Source organism: Seriola dumerili, unplaced genomic scaffold (genome assembly GCF_002260705.1).
Source record: "Seriola dumerili isolate Sdu_G_001 unplaced genomic scaffold, Sdu_1.0 BDQW01000088.1, whole genome shotgun sequence".
NCBI lineage: Eukaryota > Metazoa > Chordata > Actinopteri > Carangiformes > Carangidae > Seriola > Seriola dumerili.
In genome coordinates, this window is record NW_019174343.1 from 7,512,858 (window position 1) to 7,527,540 (window position 14,683).

The 14,683-nt window shown below is 40.8% G+C and overlaps 2 protein-coding genes across 2 annotated transcripts; one reads left to right on the forward strand and one right to left on the reverse strand.

Moving 5' to 3' along the window:
• The first annotated feature begins 3,199 nt into the window (after positions 1–3,199).
• Positions 3,200–7,123, forward strand: LOC111221541 (endothelial transcription factor GATA-2-like). Its single transcript, XM_022744981.1, has 6 exons — positions 3,200–3,355; positions 5,045–5,279; positions 5,381–5,884; positions 6,268–6,413; positions 6,512–6,637; positions 6,735–7,123. Exons 2-6 carry the CDS (start codon positions 5,066–5,068, stop codon positions 7,020–7,022), a joined length of 1,278 nt encoding a protein of 425 aa, XP_022600702.1. The 5' UTR covers positions 3,200–3,355; positions 5,045–5,065; the 3' UTR covers positions 7,023–7,123.
• Positions 7,124–11,359: 4,236 nt separating this feature from the next.
• Positions 11,360–14,387, reverse strand: LOC111221542 (bcl-2-like protein 1). The gene is made up of 3 exons (XM_022744982.1): positions 14,257–14,387; positions 12,942–13,597; positions 11,360–11,978 (listed from the first exon to the last, which is right to left on the reverse strand). Exons 2-3 carry the CDS (start codon positions 13,464–13,466, stop codon positions 11,838–11,840), a joined length of 666 nt encoding a protein of 221 aa, XP_022600703.1. The 5' UTR covers positions 13,467–13,597; positions 14,257–14,387; the 3' UTR covers positions 11,360–11,837.
• Between the last annotated feature and the right edge of the window lie 296 nt (positions 14,388–14,683).

Here is a 14,683-nt window from a genome sequence, read left to right on the forward strand (position 1 = left end):
TTCAGCAATACATGAAGCCATGGTATCTCAGTCAGTGGTGCAAGCTTTGGCCACTTAACCACCTGACTTTATTAGTCATTGCAGAGGCACATAGTCATATCACACTGCTGCCGCACAAAATATCTTGTGTAGATCAACACATGTGCCAACAAAACCACACAGACACCACAATAGTTACTCTTTACTGAGTTAAAATATAAGTAACTGCTGAGAGAAAGGAGTAAAACTAAAAAACGACGGAGAGGACAGTGTGTGTGTGTGTGTGTGTGTGTGTGTGTGTGTGTGAGAGAGAGAGATCTCCTGGGTATGTCTCTGCAGCCCTGCATGGCAGAGATAAGACCACCGCCTACCCAGAAGCCTGTTTCTTGGGAATTAGAAAGCTGTCCCCAAAGTCCACTGGTGACACACAACACCATCCATCACCCAGCTACAACAGGCTCACACAACCTCCCAACTGCCCAACAAGACATTCCTGTGTCACATCACACTGCTTCTGCCAAGATACTGTCAACAGAACAGGCATGTTGTGTGTGTGTGTCTATCTATGCATGTGTGTACGCAGGCTTATGTGAGTTACATGGCACCACCACAGACGTGCTGCAATGTCCTGTAGGTCTGTGTGTACGTCTGTGCTGCTGTATGACAGTGAGCGGCGGTCCTGTAATTCCTGGCCTCTTTCTTTCATCTTGATAGGCTCTTATCAGGGCAGAGCAGCCCGCTCACACAGCGGCAGCAGCCACATCCCTGCCCAGCTGTCCACACCGCCACACAGAACTCATCTCACTCTTTCACTCATAATATTACTCTCATTCAGACAGACTGCTGTGCTGCATGCGCAGGTTATCTCATGCTTTTTCAGTTTTTATCTTATTGTCTCTGAAACAAAAGTGTGCACACAGACAGATGCATAAAACCAAACCAAGAAAAGCCATAAACTGAAGTAGATACTTCAATAAATCAGCATCACCAACCGTCTTTCAATATATATCCACATATCCTGTTCAGTGTCATGTCAAGCTGGAGCCCACCCAGCATGCACTGGATGCAAGGCAGGCTACATCCTCCACAGGTTGCTAGTCTATCACAGAGAAAACACATACACACCTGCAGGAAACAGAGAGTTTCCAATCCACCTGACCTCCAAAACGTGAACTCTGGACTTTTCTTACTGAGGCGACGGAGCTTACACCACAGTGTTACAAATGAATAACATCAGGGCTGTTGCAGTGACCAAAGTGATATTTTCCATCTCTTCCTCTTTGCAATCCTGCAGATGATAGTTTAAAAAGAATTTCTCATCTAATTTGATTTCTTACAGTGGTCTGACACATTGTTTGTGGCAATACATTTCAATTGCCCATTTTTAAAATAGAGGTCATGAATTCTTTGTTTTGTTTTGTTTTGTTTTGTTTTGTTTTGTTTTGTTTTGTTTTGTTTTGTTTTGTTTTGTTTTGTTTTGTTTTGTTTTGTTTTGTTTTGTTTTGTTTTGTTTTGTTTTGTTTTGTTTTGTTTTGTTTTGTTTTGTTTTGTTTTGTTTTGTTTTGTTTTGTTTTGTTTTGTTTTGTTTTGTTTTGTTTTGTTTTGTTTTGTTTTGTTTTGTTTTGTTTTGTTTTGTTTTGTTTTGTTTTGTTTTGTTTTGTTTTGTTTTGTTTTGTTTTGTTTTGTTTTGTTTTGTTTTGTTTTGTTTTGTTTTGTTTTGTTTTGTTTTGTTTGATTAATCAGTATTATACAATTTGACATATCTTGAAAACTGTGTAAATGTGAAGCTTAGAAAACCAAACTCTGCAAAACAAAGCATGATCAATGAGGCTGTAGATATCACAGAATCAGACATAGTGGAGCAGGACAACTAAATACTAATATATAAGTAGATGTAAACAATGATCATTATCCTGGATAACTATTTAGAAATCTGATTTCCACTAATAATTAAAACATGTCACGAGTTTCTAATTCCCCACATTCCCCGAAACACAGAGGACACAGCTACAGCCCTGATAAAGAGGACATGTCAGGTCAGCGCTGTGTTTCCGGACACACATCTGGTCACATATTCAGTGGAGGTGTTTCTAACCCGTGACCATGCTGACTTTTACTACAGACAGTATCAAACATGTGTCTACTGTCGCAGGATGGGAATTTTATCCCAAGCAACTGTAGAAAGAGTTTAAGGAAACAAGTTTAAGGAAACAGGTGACTCAATTACAATTTTGTGCCGCATTTAGCTTGGTCTATTTATTTATTTGCATCTGGCCTAACTGATGCAGTTTGTCAGCCTGTTGCTACCTTATCTGGATATACTTTCAATTTAACTGCTGTTGCTTCTTAAATGGCAGAAAAAGACCCACTGTTACAATTTAAAAAAAAAGGGACTCAATTATTCCCAACTGTTTTCCTCCCCTGATTTCCCTGAAAACTGTAAATGAACAAAGACAGAGGAAAGTTGGGGAACTGCTTTGACTAGCAAATGACTGGGACAGTGACGGGCCTGTGCGCAGCCAGGCTGTGACCAGACCATATCTCTCCCCCATGATTGCAGTTCTTCTCCCAATTTGCATTACTGTGTTCCACTATAAGCTTTGCTGGCCCACAAAGAAATTGAGTCTTTGCATTTTATATTTGCTTTGTTCAAATGTCTGTCAAACTCTTTTCCATGTGGGCTGGGTCTTATCAGGGGTTGTATGCACATTTCATCAACAGACAAAAAGCAACCATCCTGTGAACTGACTGCCCTGCCTGGAACTGCTGCATCACATCCTGCATTTATGTGTATATCTGAGCAAACACTGAAGGTATATCAGAAAAAGTACATTTCTGTCCACCAGCTATACCCAACTGTTTAATAATAGAATTGGTTTGGTGCTGATATGCTTTTTATATGTGGAGCTTCCTGTGTGGAAACCATCACAGATACAAACATGTTATCAATACTACACTGCAGCACACGCAGCTATAAAGGAAGAGCAGAGGAACCAAGATTTAAAGCGGACACCTTCGCCTGACGCGCACACTTCAGAAGCCAAAAACATTTGATTTGTAGCATTGGCAAATAAATTACACAGTTAAACATTATATTAAATCCAGGGCTGTAAATATGTTAGATCTGCACTCATACAAGTTATTTCTCTCTGGACAAAAGAGGTGTGTCTTTCAAAAAAAAAAAAAGTTGTCCCCCAACCCCTCCCACGAACTGTCTCTTAGCCCTAAACTTTGCTGGTGGTTGGGGACGTTGTTCTTGTAGCCATCAGCCTATGCTGAGCTCGACACTCAAGCTGTGCCGCCTTCCACCTGGCTGTGTAAATTTAACCCTGAGTCCTGCTGCTCACCTCGCTCTGTGTCTGTGACATTCTCTCAGGTAGGTCACCCCCTCAGCTTTTTGTCTCCTGTTTTGTCTTAATATTATCCTGGCAACACCAGTGAGTAATCTTATTCATCTGGCGAAAAAAAAAAAAAAAAATATATATATATATATATATATATATACAGTATATATCTGGCTTTTGAAAACACATTTGAAACTTTTACTGGTGATGGTTAAATATCACCTCAGGCCATTTCTTGCCTGATTGAACTTTTACAGATATGAGATGTGAGGACTTTGCTTTCAGTTTCCTTCTCAATGAAATGAACACTTTATCTTCAATATTGTATTTCGATTTTTATTATTCTTATCATTTTGAAATGTTTTATTTTTATTCAGATTTTTTTTTTTTTTTTTACCATGGTCAAATGAGTTTGGATCAGCTGTTCCTGACTCATGCTTTTATGGGGCTTTGAGTTAAATCAATTTATATCAAATTAAATATCTCATCCTGTATATCTTTCATGTATGTATATGTATTAATGTAAATAACGGTATTAAACGCATACCCATTCATCTTTCAATTAGGACAACAATTAACCCGCAAGTTAATTAACCACATTTCTTTGTGAAGCTCATATCTGAGAATTAAATTTGTTTAAAATGATTAAATCTGAATCTAAATGTGATTATTTCCACCTGTTTTAATATCTCGATTCCTCAGTCCAGTATTCTTTGATCGGCTCTCCATCACATGCTGTCTCACACTCCTCTGGTATCAGGCTCATGTTGTATCAGTGGAGCTGGATATATTTAGCATTACAATAATGCTGTCTATCAGATTTTCTCACACTTTATCGGACACTATGAGCCTCTGCTCTTTCCTCTTCTCTTTCCTCTAAAGATATGGAGTGAGAGCGGCCTTGTATGTCAGTGTAGTTGCGGTAATACTGCTCTACCAGTCTTAGCTTTCACAGTTTCTGTCACACTGAGTCATTCTTTATTTCGTAAAGGACAGTAAATGTACTTTTCATGCTTTTTTTCCCTCACCACGAGGACTAAAAACTGTATTACAATGCATTTTTTTCCTGAAAAAAAAAAAATGCTTAAACATATGCACACTAGCACTAATTAAAACTCCCCACACAAATCACAGATTTAGAAGACTGGTGTGAAAATGTCACATAATCTCCTCAGAAGTGTGACAGAGGTTGTTGTTAACACTCTCACTTTAAGAATCTGCTGCAAACACGACCTCAGGTGTTTTTTTAATCATTATTTTTAGTTGGTGTCGTGCTGTTTGTCCACCCTGCACCCTCCCTGAGGACGTGTATTTTTTGCATTCTTCTAACTGACACACCTATTGTAGAAAGGCTACTCAGTGACTGTTTGGTCACTGGCTGCATCACCACATTTATAGAGCCATTTATTTTTAGTTTTTACTTTCAGCCACAGTCAAATGAGGATCCTAGAAAAGGAAGTTTGAAGAAACCTGCTGTCGAGAGATCTTATCCTTCAAGTTACACTGGTTGTTGTGAAGTGAAGAGCAGGGTGATGATGTAGTTGCTCCAATCAAAGTTACTCTAAATCACACAGTTGTTACTTACTGTGGCCCGATCCTTCCCAGTGTGACCAAAAAATATAAAAATGCCCTTTCAGTTTAAGAAAAATGATCCTGAGAAGATGCATTTGGCAGAAAAAGCACTGTCGATTTCTTACATCCATGCCATGGTCTTGCTACAGCTCGAGTCTGTCCCTGTCAGCATGGAGGATTCCTCAGAGCAGTCCCACTGGGTGTCTCCGGCTCTGCTCAGCTCAGACCCACTCGCTGGTTTCTCCTCTGAGCCCGTTCTGCTTCCTCCAGGGGAGGAGAGTGAGGCCTTTTTCTCCAGCCAGGACACAGACTACACCGGCCTGCCCTCCTTCTTCTCCAACCCAAGCCACAGCCGAGCACCGTCCACCTACAGACACAGCTCGGGTCAGTGCTCCCACCCACTCTTATCCACCTAATTCACTTTCACATCCGCCATCTAAAACATGATCTGACTTTATCTATTCTGTCCCTCTCTTCCCCCAAAGTTCGACAGGTGTTCACCTCACCGAGCCTCCTCAGTAACCTCCAGCTGCTGGACGGGCCTGCCAGCCACTCCCTGAGCTCCCCCTACAACCCCACAGCCAACAGCTGGAGCAGCAGTTCTCTCACCAAGACCCCGCTGCACTCACACACCCCGACTTCCCTCTACACTCCAGGGGTCACCTCCTCCTTCACCACCTCCAGAGATGGATACCCTTCTCCGGGGAGAGAGGGCAGGGAGAGCCCCCGGCTTCAGGAGGCCCTAAAGGCCGAGCGCCTGAGCCCTCTGGGGGGGGTGGGAGCCAGCAGCAGCTTTCTTAATCTGACTCCTGCTGCTGGGAGTGTGTACACACCGTCGTCCCACTCCCACCCGCACATGCTAAGCCCCTACAGCTCATACATGACCAGTCCGCAGGAGTACAGCTCTGCTGCGCTATACAGCACCGGGGGCTGGATGAGCCCCTCGTACTCTCCTAAACTCCGCAACAAGATGAGGATATCCACTCCAGGTGAGGATGCAGCGACACACCCATGGACAAGACAATCTCAACACAAGGTCCATTTAGTGGCTGTTCTGGACATTTCAGTCACATTGCATGACTTTTTCTCAGCAGATGGAGTTGTTCTAGTTGTGATGGAGATGTAGATGAAAGGTCAAAAATGAACTCTCAGTCTCAACTTTAAAGCCAAATTTTTGGAATTTGAATGTCTACATTTCCATGACAACTGTGCATCTGCAAATAAATGCAACTAAATGGACTAAATGTGGGGCGATAGTTTTGTCAACAAAAGGATTTTGTTCATTAATGAGATATTAACCAGTCCTATATTCTCTGTATTATGAGTAAAAGTCATTGTAAAGTGTTTTCTATGTATTTTTGATTCTGAACAGAGGCCAGAGAGTGTGTCAACTGTGGAGCCACAGCCACCCCACTGTGGCGTCGGGATGGTACAGGCCACTACCTGTGCAATGCCTGTGGACTGTACCATAAGATGAATGGCCAAAATAGACCTCTCATCCGACCCAAGAAAAGACTGGTATGGCCCACTGACGGCCCTCGCTTGGAATTACATGGATAATTTGTCATTGTCAGAGCAACTTCTAAACCCTGATTATCCTCTTTTCTGTGTTTCAGATTGTCAGCAAGCGGGCAGGTACAATGTGTGCCAACTGTCACACAAGCACAACAACCCTGTGGAGACGCAATGCCAATGGAGAACCTGTGTGTAACGCCTGTGGACTCTACTTTAAACTGCACAATGTGAGTCACTCATCCAGACAGGATTCACACTTATATTCTTTACGAAGGAGCAGAGCACTTCACTCTGAATCTGAATCTCATTCCTGTCTTTTCCCAGGTCAACCGGCCCCTCACCATGAAGAAGGACGGCATTCAAACACGCAACAGAAAAGTCTCCAACAAGAACAAGAAGAGCAAGAAGGTGGCCATGTTGGAGCAGTACTCTGAGGTGAATCAGCCATCTTCTCTGGATGACAATGGTGGGCACTTTTCCCTCGGCCCCGGGACTCTCCTGACCTACAGCCATGCACCACACCTTATCCCAGCGCCCTCCCCTCTGCACCCCTCTGCCTCCCTACCCTACACACACCACCTCAACACCGGCATGGTGCCCACACTGGTGTGAAAATACAAAACGGGCACCTTTGTATACCCTTGTACTCAGGAATCAGCGCACTTGCTTGCTTTACCACTTGTTTGTGTGGATTTGTACATATGTGTTTCTACACTGGATGTCACGTGAATGGAGTTTTATGTTTATTTTCACTGTATTTTTATTGGAAAACAACATTTTGTAGATAATTATCTTGATCAGGCCCTAGTTTGAAGTCAGATAAAATCACTCTGCGGGGTATGCTGCACATACAAACACACTGATAAGGAAATTGTTTCAGCTGTAAATATAAACACAAATCAGATTTGACAGCAATATCTGTGCCTCTTTTATTATTCATGATGTGAAATTATACTTTCCATTTGTGTTTTATGGTTCTGTTTTGTATTTGCGAAATTTATATCAGCCTACCATATTGAACTCTGCAGAGAAAATAATAAACGTGTGACTTATCCTGCTGGAGTAATGAAGGCTTTTGTTTTTAAAGTCATTTGAATTCTCAGTTCATCCGTTCAGCTCGGTGAACTGTCTACAGCAAAGCTCCTGTGTGATGTTATTGTACTCCCCTGCTCAGGTATAATAGCCTCTTTGTACGGGCACAGCTCCACTTTGACAGTGTAATTGAACATAGCGGGTATGCAAATCCCCTATTCCGCAGAAGTGACAAATATTCAACTAAAGTGCAACACTTACCCCTGGTTTTATATTTAGACTAGCGCTGCCAGTTGGTGAACAAGTGGGCTTCAGGTTCAACACAGCAAACACAAGCTCATGTTTGTATTTGCTATTAGTCATCAGTGGTTGTGTGCTCATAAAAGGGGATTTTGTCATACATAAAGTTTCCACTCTGTTGTCGCACTTGAATGCAAAGGTCAGAGGCTACGCGGAAGCCGCTTGATAATGACTAGTAACAACATATTTCATTACATCATAGCTCTTTACAAGATAAATTTCATTTCTCCCCAAAGACGGACACCAGAAAGCTGAAGCTGCAACAGACGAACTGTAAATGCCCTGAGGTGAAGTGTGTTTATGTCAATCTTGCTTAAGTGAAAGTACAAAAGTATTGATAATAAAAGTAAAAGTATAAAAACCAAAACTTTACCAAAACCAACCAAAGTTATAGTATATTAGGTATTTTATCAAGGGGTCATTATTACTAATATTTAAATATATATCAGACATGTAAGACACCATTTACTGTTACAAGTTGTAGGTAAATTCAAAAACTTTGTCCTTAGTTGTATTAGGTTTTTTCATCTGTAATGATGCATCATGTTTTGTTAACTGGTCATGTGTATTTGAAAAATATTAATCTGGAAAGTAAAATATCTATAAATAAATATAGTTTGGTACGTTACGCCCCTATAAAACATGGTAGATTAAAAGTATAAAGTAGCAGAAAATGAAAAATATTCAACCAAAGTAAAAGTACGTCAAAACTACACAAGCTTTACTTCATCATACAGTTTTGTGTAGATTTTAGTGACACTTTGACTTCCTGACATTTTCAGACATATTGGGCCACTTTGATTGTTGATATCCAGTTCATCCCGAACCAGATATATACAACTGTTTCTTTATGATCAAAGTTGTGTCCATGTCGCTGTCACTGATCAGATCAACCCTTTCAGGGAAAGTCCTTTGACAGAACCTACAGCAAAAGATAACTCAAAAACCTATCAAAGAAAAACATGAAATGCATTACATCCTCCAAGTGCAAGTTCCTTAGCATTTCATTTAAAATGCCATGCAGTACACACAGCACAGTAGTACAGTATGTATATGTAGTGTATTTTTTATGCTGAGCAGCAGGGCAGGGGTAGTTCACTCAGGACTGGGGGATGACTGATATGTTATCACTGGGGACACAGACACCAAACCATCCACCTGCCGCTGGCACCGCCACTCTCACACTCCCTGTCAGTTACTGAGAGAGGGGCACTGTGTGCTCTTTAGGTATTTAGACATGACCTTCAGAAAAGTTATGATAAACAAATTAATACATCATTAGTATCATCTGAAAGCCAACAAAGGGCAACTGTAAACAGACCGGTGCCGTTCTAGATTTGTTCCATTTATTTTAGTTAACTCGTATTTTCTAAAATCAGTCTGTTATGTTTGGGTTGAATCAGTCCATCCAGGTTTCATAATCTGTGGCCACGTGCACAAACGCACACACACACACACACACACACACACACACACACACACACACACACACACACACACACACACACAAACAAAACGCTTCACTTGAGACAAATGTATAAATGATCACTAACACAGTTTTAGCAGCAGATGATGTGCATGCTTCAGTGCAGACGTCAGGGAGAAATAAGACTTTCATTTAAGCATATGGTTTCAGCTTCATGAGCACGGCCCTGTGAACATCTGGGCACAGCACCCAGTTGAGACACCGTTTGACACACACACACACACACACACATACACACACACGCACACGCACACTTCTGGGTGTATTGGTGATAAATCAACTCTGGGGAAGAATTTTTGATGAGAAGCATTTTGTCACGTTGCAAACAGGTGAGTAGAGCTAATGTATTATATTTTTATCTCTTCTTTTGTTTCATTATCAGTCAACCACTGTTTCACTTAACACCTCCTGAGTCCCCCAGGACCTCGATGATGAAATTTAGTATTGATGCCCTGTGAAATAACACATTAGGACGGGGGGGGGGTTTCCATCAGAATCCATTTACCATATGTACCCAAAGTTTACCCTAAATCACACTAAAGCAAAGAAATCCCATCATTTCCCTCTGCAAGAATTAGCAGAATCAGTGAAGGTCATCGTGAGACAAGCAACTGAGTGTAAAAAAAAAAAAAAAGATATGAAATGTAAAAATTCAGTATTCTTTGGCAAGTGTGTCCATAATTTATACTCTTCCTTAACTGCCTCTATCTGCTGTTTATCTGTTGCAGCTGCCAGCTCTGCTCTGGGGAAATGGGCAACAAATGACAGGGATAGATTAGCAACCACAGGCCTGCTCCTGTTCACTCACACAGCCATCCGTTAGTGGCCTTTTCTCTCAGACTGAGCGCTTTTGTTTCTTTTCCCATTCACCCTGTTTTGCCCTTAGTTGTATGAGAAACATTTAGGGACGCAAGTGATTTGATAAGGAGTTGTTTTATCTTTGAGTATGAGAGGCATCAGGATAGATTCAGCCCACCTCTGTGCAAATTCATCTTTTGATTGCGAGTCACTTTAAACAATTCACTTCCTGAAGGATTGAACCAACGCATTTCTGACCAACGGATGTCAACACAACAGTGTTACATCTACAGTGGGAAATAAATGAGACCTAAATGCGTATAGCCATAACTTGATGTATAGTAATGTCATTCTGAAATATCTGGTACACAAGCACCCCCAGATGGTAAAAACACAACACCGCAGCTCCAGTTTTCCCCCCAACTGACGCTATGCACAGGATGTAAAACCCTCAACACTGCAGTTCAGAGATAACAGGCATTTATGTGTATGTGTGTAGTTCTCATTGTCATCTACACTGCTGATGAATGTTATGATGAACTGAGAGGAGAACATTACATCTTACTTTTCAGACTATGACACCAAGAGCACTGAACGAAGAATATGAAACAAAATACTTCTTGTAAATGGAGAGATCTTGTAAATTCAGACACACTTTGTGTACAGTTTCTTATGTAGTCTCCATGATAACATACATGTCTGTCAGTGCATGTTAGCATAAAGAATATGATGTATATGAGTGGAGTTTTTCTCGTTAAAAACATTATTAAAGCATTCCACCATGTGCAGTATTTATTTTTTTTATTTGATTTTATTCATTTGGAACTATTTCTGACATACTTGATCTATTTGACGGATTCATTGTTGTATCAGTCTATTTGTATATATCATGTATGGGTGTGGTGACCAGCAGGTATTCTTTTCATTAATGTTGAATGTGCATGAATTCACAAGATAATAAATCATTAAATCAGACAATTGTAATAGTGCATAACGTCTCCCGAAAGGATTCACAACATTGTCAGCTGCTTTTGTTAAGATTCTGTCTTCATTAAATATAAATTTGTTTCCCCTGTATCTGAAAATGGTCTGGAGCCTGGATAGTTCTTTTCTTTATGTAATAAATAAGACATTTTAACAGGAATATGTGATGATGCTGTGAGCCCTATGGAGGATATAATGCACAATTACAGTGTGGTGGGCTCAGGACTCAGTTTGGCAGTAAGCTGTAGACATGCGTGTATTTTCACACAGGGTTTTTTAGACAGTCGATAAAACAAAACAAAATAAAGACACAAGAAAAACATAAATATATTTATTTTTTGAAGCATGCCTTAACTCCAGTACAGCCAACAAAAGGAGCTGAGCATTACACAGTGAATAGGAATTATAACTTATATTTTCTGTCTGCTGTCAGTTCGTCAGTCATAAAAATTGGTCCTTGGATATCGCACGAAGAAAAAAAAAAAAAGCAGTCTCATCAAACCGCCTCAGTCTTTTTCACTGTTTTTTTTTTTAGCTTATCAGGTTCATTTAAAGCACTTTCAGTCTGGCAAGTTAACAGCCTTTAACGAGTCAAAATCTCTGCTGTGTGTTAAAAAAAATTAAAAGACACAGGACAAAGCGGGGTGAGAGGTACAACAGCTCACCAAGCTACATGTTATGGATACTCCCACAAACTGCTTTAGCCGATCCACATTCTGTCAGTGCACAAGCAGACTGGGCTTTTTGTAAACATTAACTATTTAGTTGTATTTCTGTTGGCGTAGCATTACACAGGGTGTGCCGTGGTGAACGACATGCAGGCACCTTTAATGTTTCTTAACGATGAGCACGCCCATCAGCACTCCTGCCAACATTGCCACTCCAACTAGCAGCCACTTCATCACAGCTTCCCGAGATCTCCTCGCTTCTGCAGCGGCGTCTTGCCCAAACATCTCAGCAAAGCAGTCCTGACAGAAAAAGAAGAGGAGAAATTTTGTTAATAGGCAATGTTTAGGTTTCTTTCCATCCATCCAAGGAATATTTTTGCAGAAAAATGTATGTATGTGTAGATATACTTTCCATTCTTTAGTCCTGTGTTTGTAATATACACTTTCTGTTTGTAATCTAAAGTATTGTCACTGCTGTATAAACAAGGAAAACAAAACAAATTTTTCATTAAAAAAAAAAAAAAAAAAAATTCTAGAAAATTGTTGAAATTAAATATGCAAATGGTTTTTTTTTGGTTTGCAGTGGAACAAGAAGCAAAAAAAAAAAAAGAAGAAATCCTACAATGAACTGGATAATATTAAAAACTCAGTACCTTTTAAAAGTAAAAATAATTTCAGAAGAAAGTGTTCTATGCTGCAGGAGTAGTTTGAGATATTTTTAGGGACATTTTGACATATTTTTTTCACATTACTCTGAGTTGCCGTGGAATAATTTGTAACTGCTGTGAATCCAAGCTGACAGCGGCTGTTGTCCTCAGAGAGAATCAAGCTTTTTTTATTTTTATTTTTTTTTATAAATTGTGCGTCACAGTTTTCGATGCACAGATCCAACTTTTATCTCTTCAGACGATTCCAATACTTCACCCCTGGGTATCAGAGTGCTGATCTGATAGCAATGCTCTTTATGTCCCCACATTTAAAATCTGTACACCTCACTGTGTGGGGATCATTTTAATGTGAAGCATCATGAAGCAAGAGATTGTTGTGGCACTACCACCTTGAGTGAATGCCACCATAATTGAATGAATGTAATTTATAGTAGACACAGTGAATTTTAGAATTATATTGACAACAATTTTATTCTATCAATCACATTATGGTCAATACCCAATCTGCATCAGAGAGCCTCTGTTGGCGCTGATTTCGATTTGTCACAGCGCCTTAAATAAAGCTGTATATTGAGTTCATCCCCTGGAGACTCACCCAGCCTCCTTGGCTCTGGATCCACGGACTGATGTGCTCATCCAGGTACATGGTCATCCAGTCTGTGATACGGGAAACCAGCTCGCTCATATTCTTCTGTATGCATTCCACACACAGTACACCCCCAAAGGCAAATAGGCCCACTATACGTCCCCAGTTGACTCCATCTTTGAACAACTCATCCATCACACTCTTAAAGCTGTGGTATGCAGTGTCAGGAGTGATGTCAAGCTGCGTGGAAAGGTCACTAAACGCTTGGTTGAAGAGCAATTCAAATTCGTCAGCAGAGTCCTTAAGGGCTGACTTTACGGCCTCTATGCCACCATGCGGGGGCGAGGACGTCCCGGGCTGACCACACCTGTCACTGCTGTTGACCAACAAGCCATTACTGGCAGCTGAGTTGGCCTTGTCTCCCTCAGTCCTTCCACCAGCATCCTCTGGCCTCAGCAGTGAGGTTGGGCAGTTACTTTGAGACAGTTTGTAGCTTATGAAGAACTCCACCAGCTCTCTGTTGCTGTACGACATTATTTCCACACTGTGAACCTCCGACACACAGCCAGTCTAGTCAGATCCCAAGGTTTCTCCTGCCATTCCTCTCAGTCTGTCGGCCGGACATTAGTGCTTCTTCACCTTGTGTTGCAGCTTGCAAGAACAGTCTGGAAGCACACATGGATGATTAAAGATTACATTAATTCATGTCAGCAAATATTTTGCAAGCTGTGCTGCTGTATTTTAACATCCATTGGTTTTCATTCATTTCTGCACCCTATGAGTTGTATAATCCATCAAGTCTGCAAACATTTTAGTCACATTATCATTGCTGGCTCTTACAATCAGTGCAGATCGATTTGAAATATGTGCATTGAATTAGCACACAATGATAAAGTGTAATAAAAGAATGCCCACTGGATATTCCTTGCATGATTCAGCAATCTGCCGAAAGATTTTCCTGATGCACAAAAATGAATGGAAAGTACTGGATAACTGAGATGGCAAGAGAATCGCATCCAAAACAACTGCAGCAAACATTTGAAACATGAGCTAACAAACATTAGCCAGCTAGCTGACTCGGAATATTGGCACTGTGAAATCGAGTAACATGAAATCGTTCCGATGTATATCGAGCTAAATATGTGCGCTTAGATGTCAGTCTGCCACCGCTGACAGCTCTGGTTGCAAGTCACGTAGATACTACCAGTTTTAGCTTCAGGTGCTAACTAGCTGTTTATAAACAGTCCACAAGAAACGCATCAAAAACAGCTACAAACTACATCCATGGGACAGGTGAGAGGCAAGAATTGACAGGTATACTTACAACTGCTTACAGATTGTTTTCCCTCTGAGAGTGCAGCTATGGAGTTGGTAAAGGCTGTAGATGTGCATGCAGACACAATATGGACATTATTGCAGCTGCAGACTCTCTGTGGCCTGGACAGTGATGCACGCTGGAAGTTGGCCAATTCAGCTACTGTACGAGCCAGAAGTCCCGCCTCCTGCTGCTCCTGCACCAATCAACGTCTGAGACACACCGGAAATAAGGGGGCCGTGAAATGACAGACACGATCGCTCGTAAGAAACGGTTGCAGTTTTTTTTTTAACCATTTCTTGTAAATAAAGCTTTTTTAGTTTTAAGTGTGCGTATTTTTTATTTTTTGAAAAGTATTAATTAACACAGTGGTGGTCGATGATAAATTAAAAGTTACGTAGTGTATGATATCTTGTCGATCATAACATCCACTCAA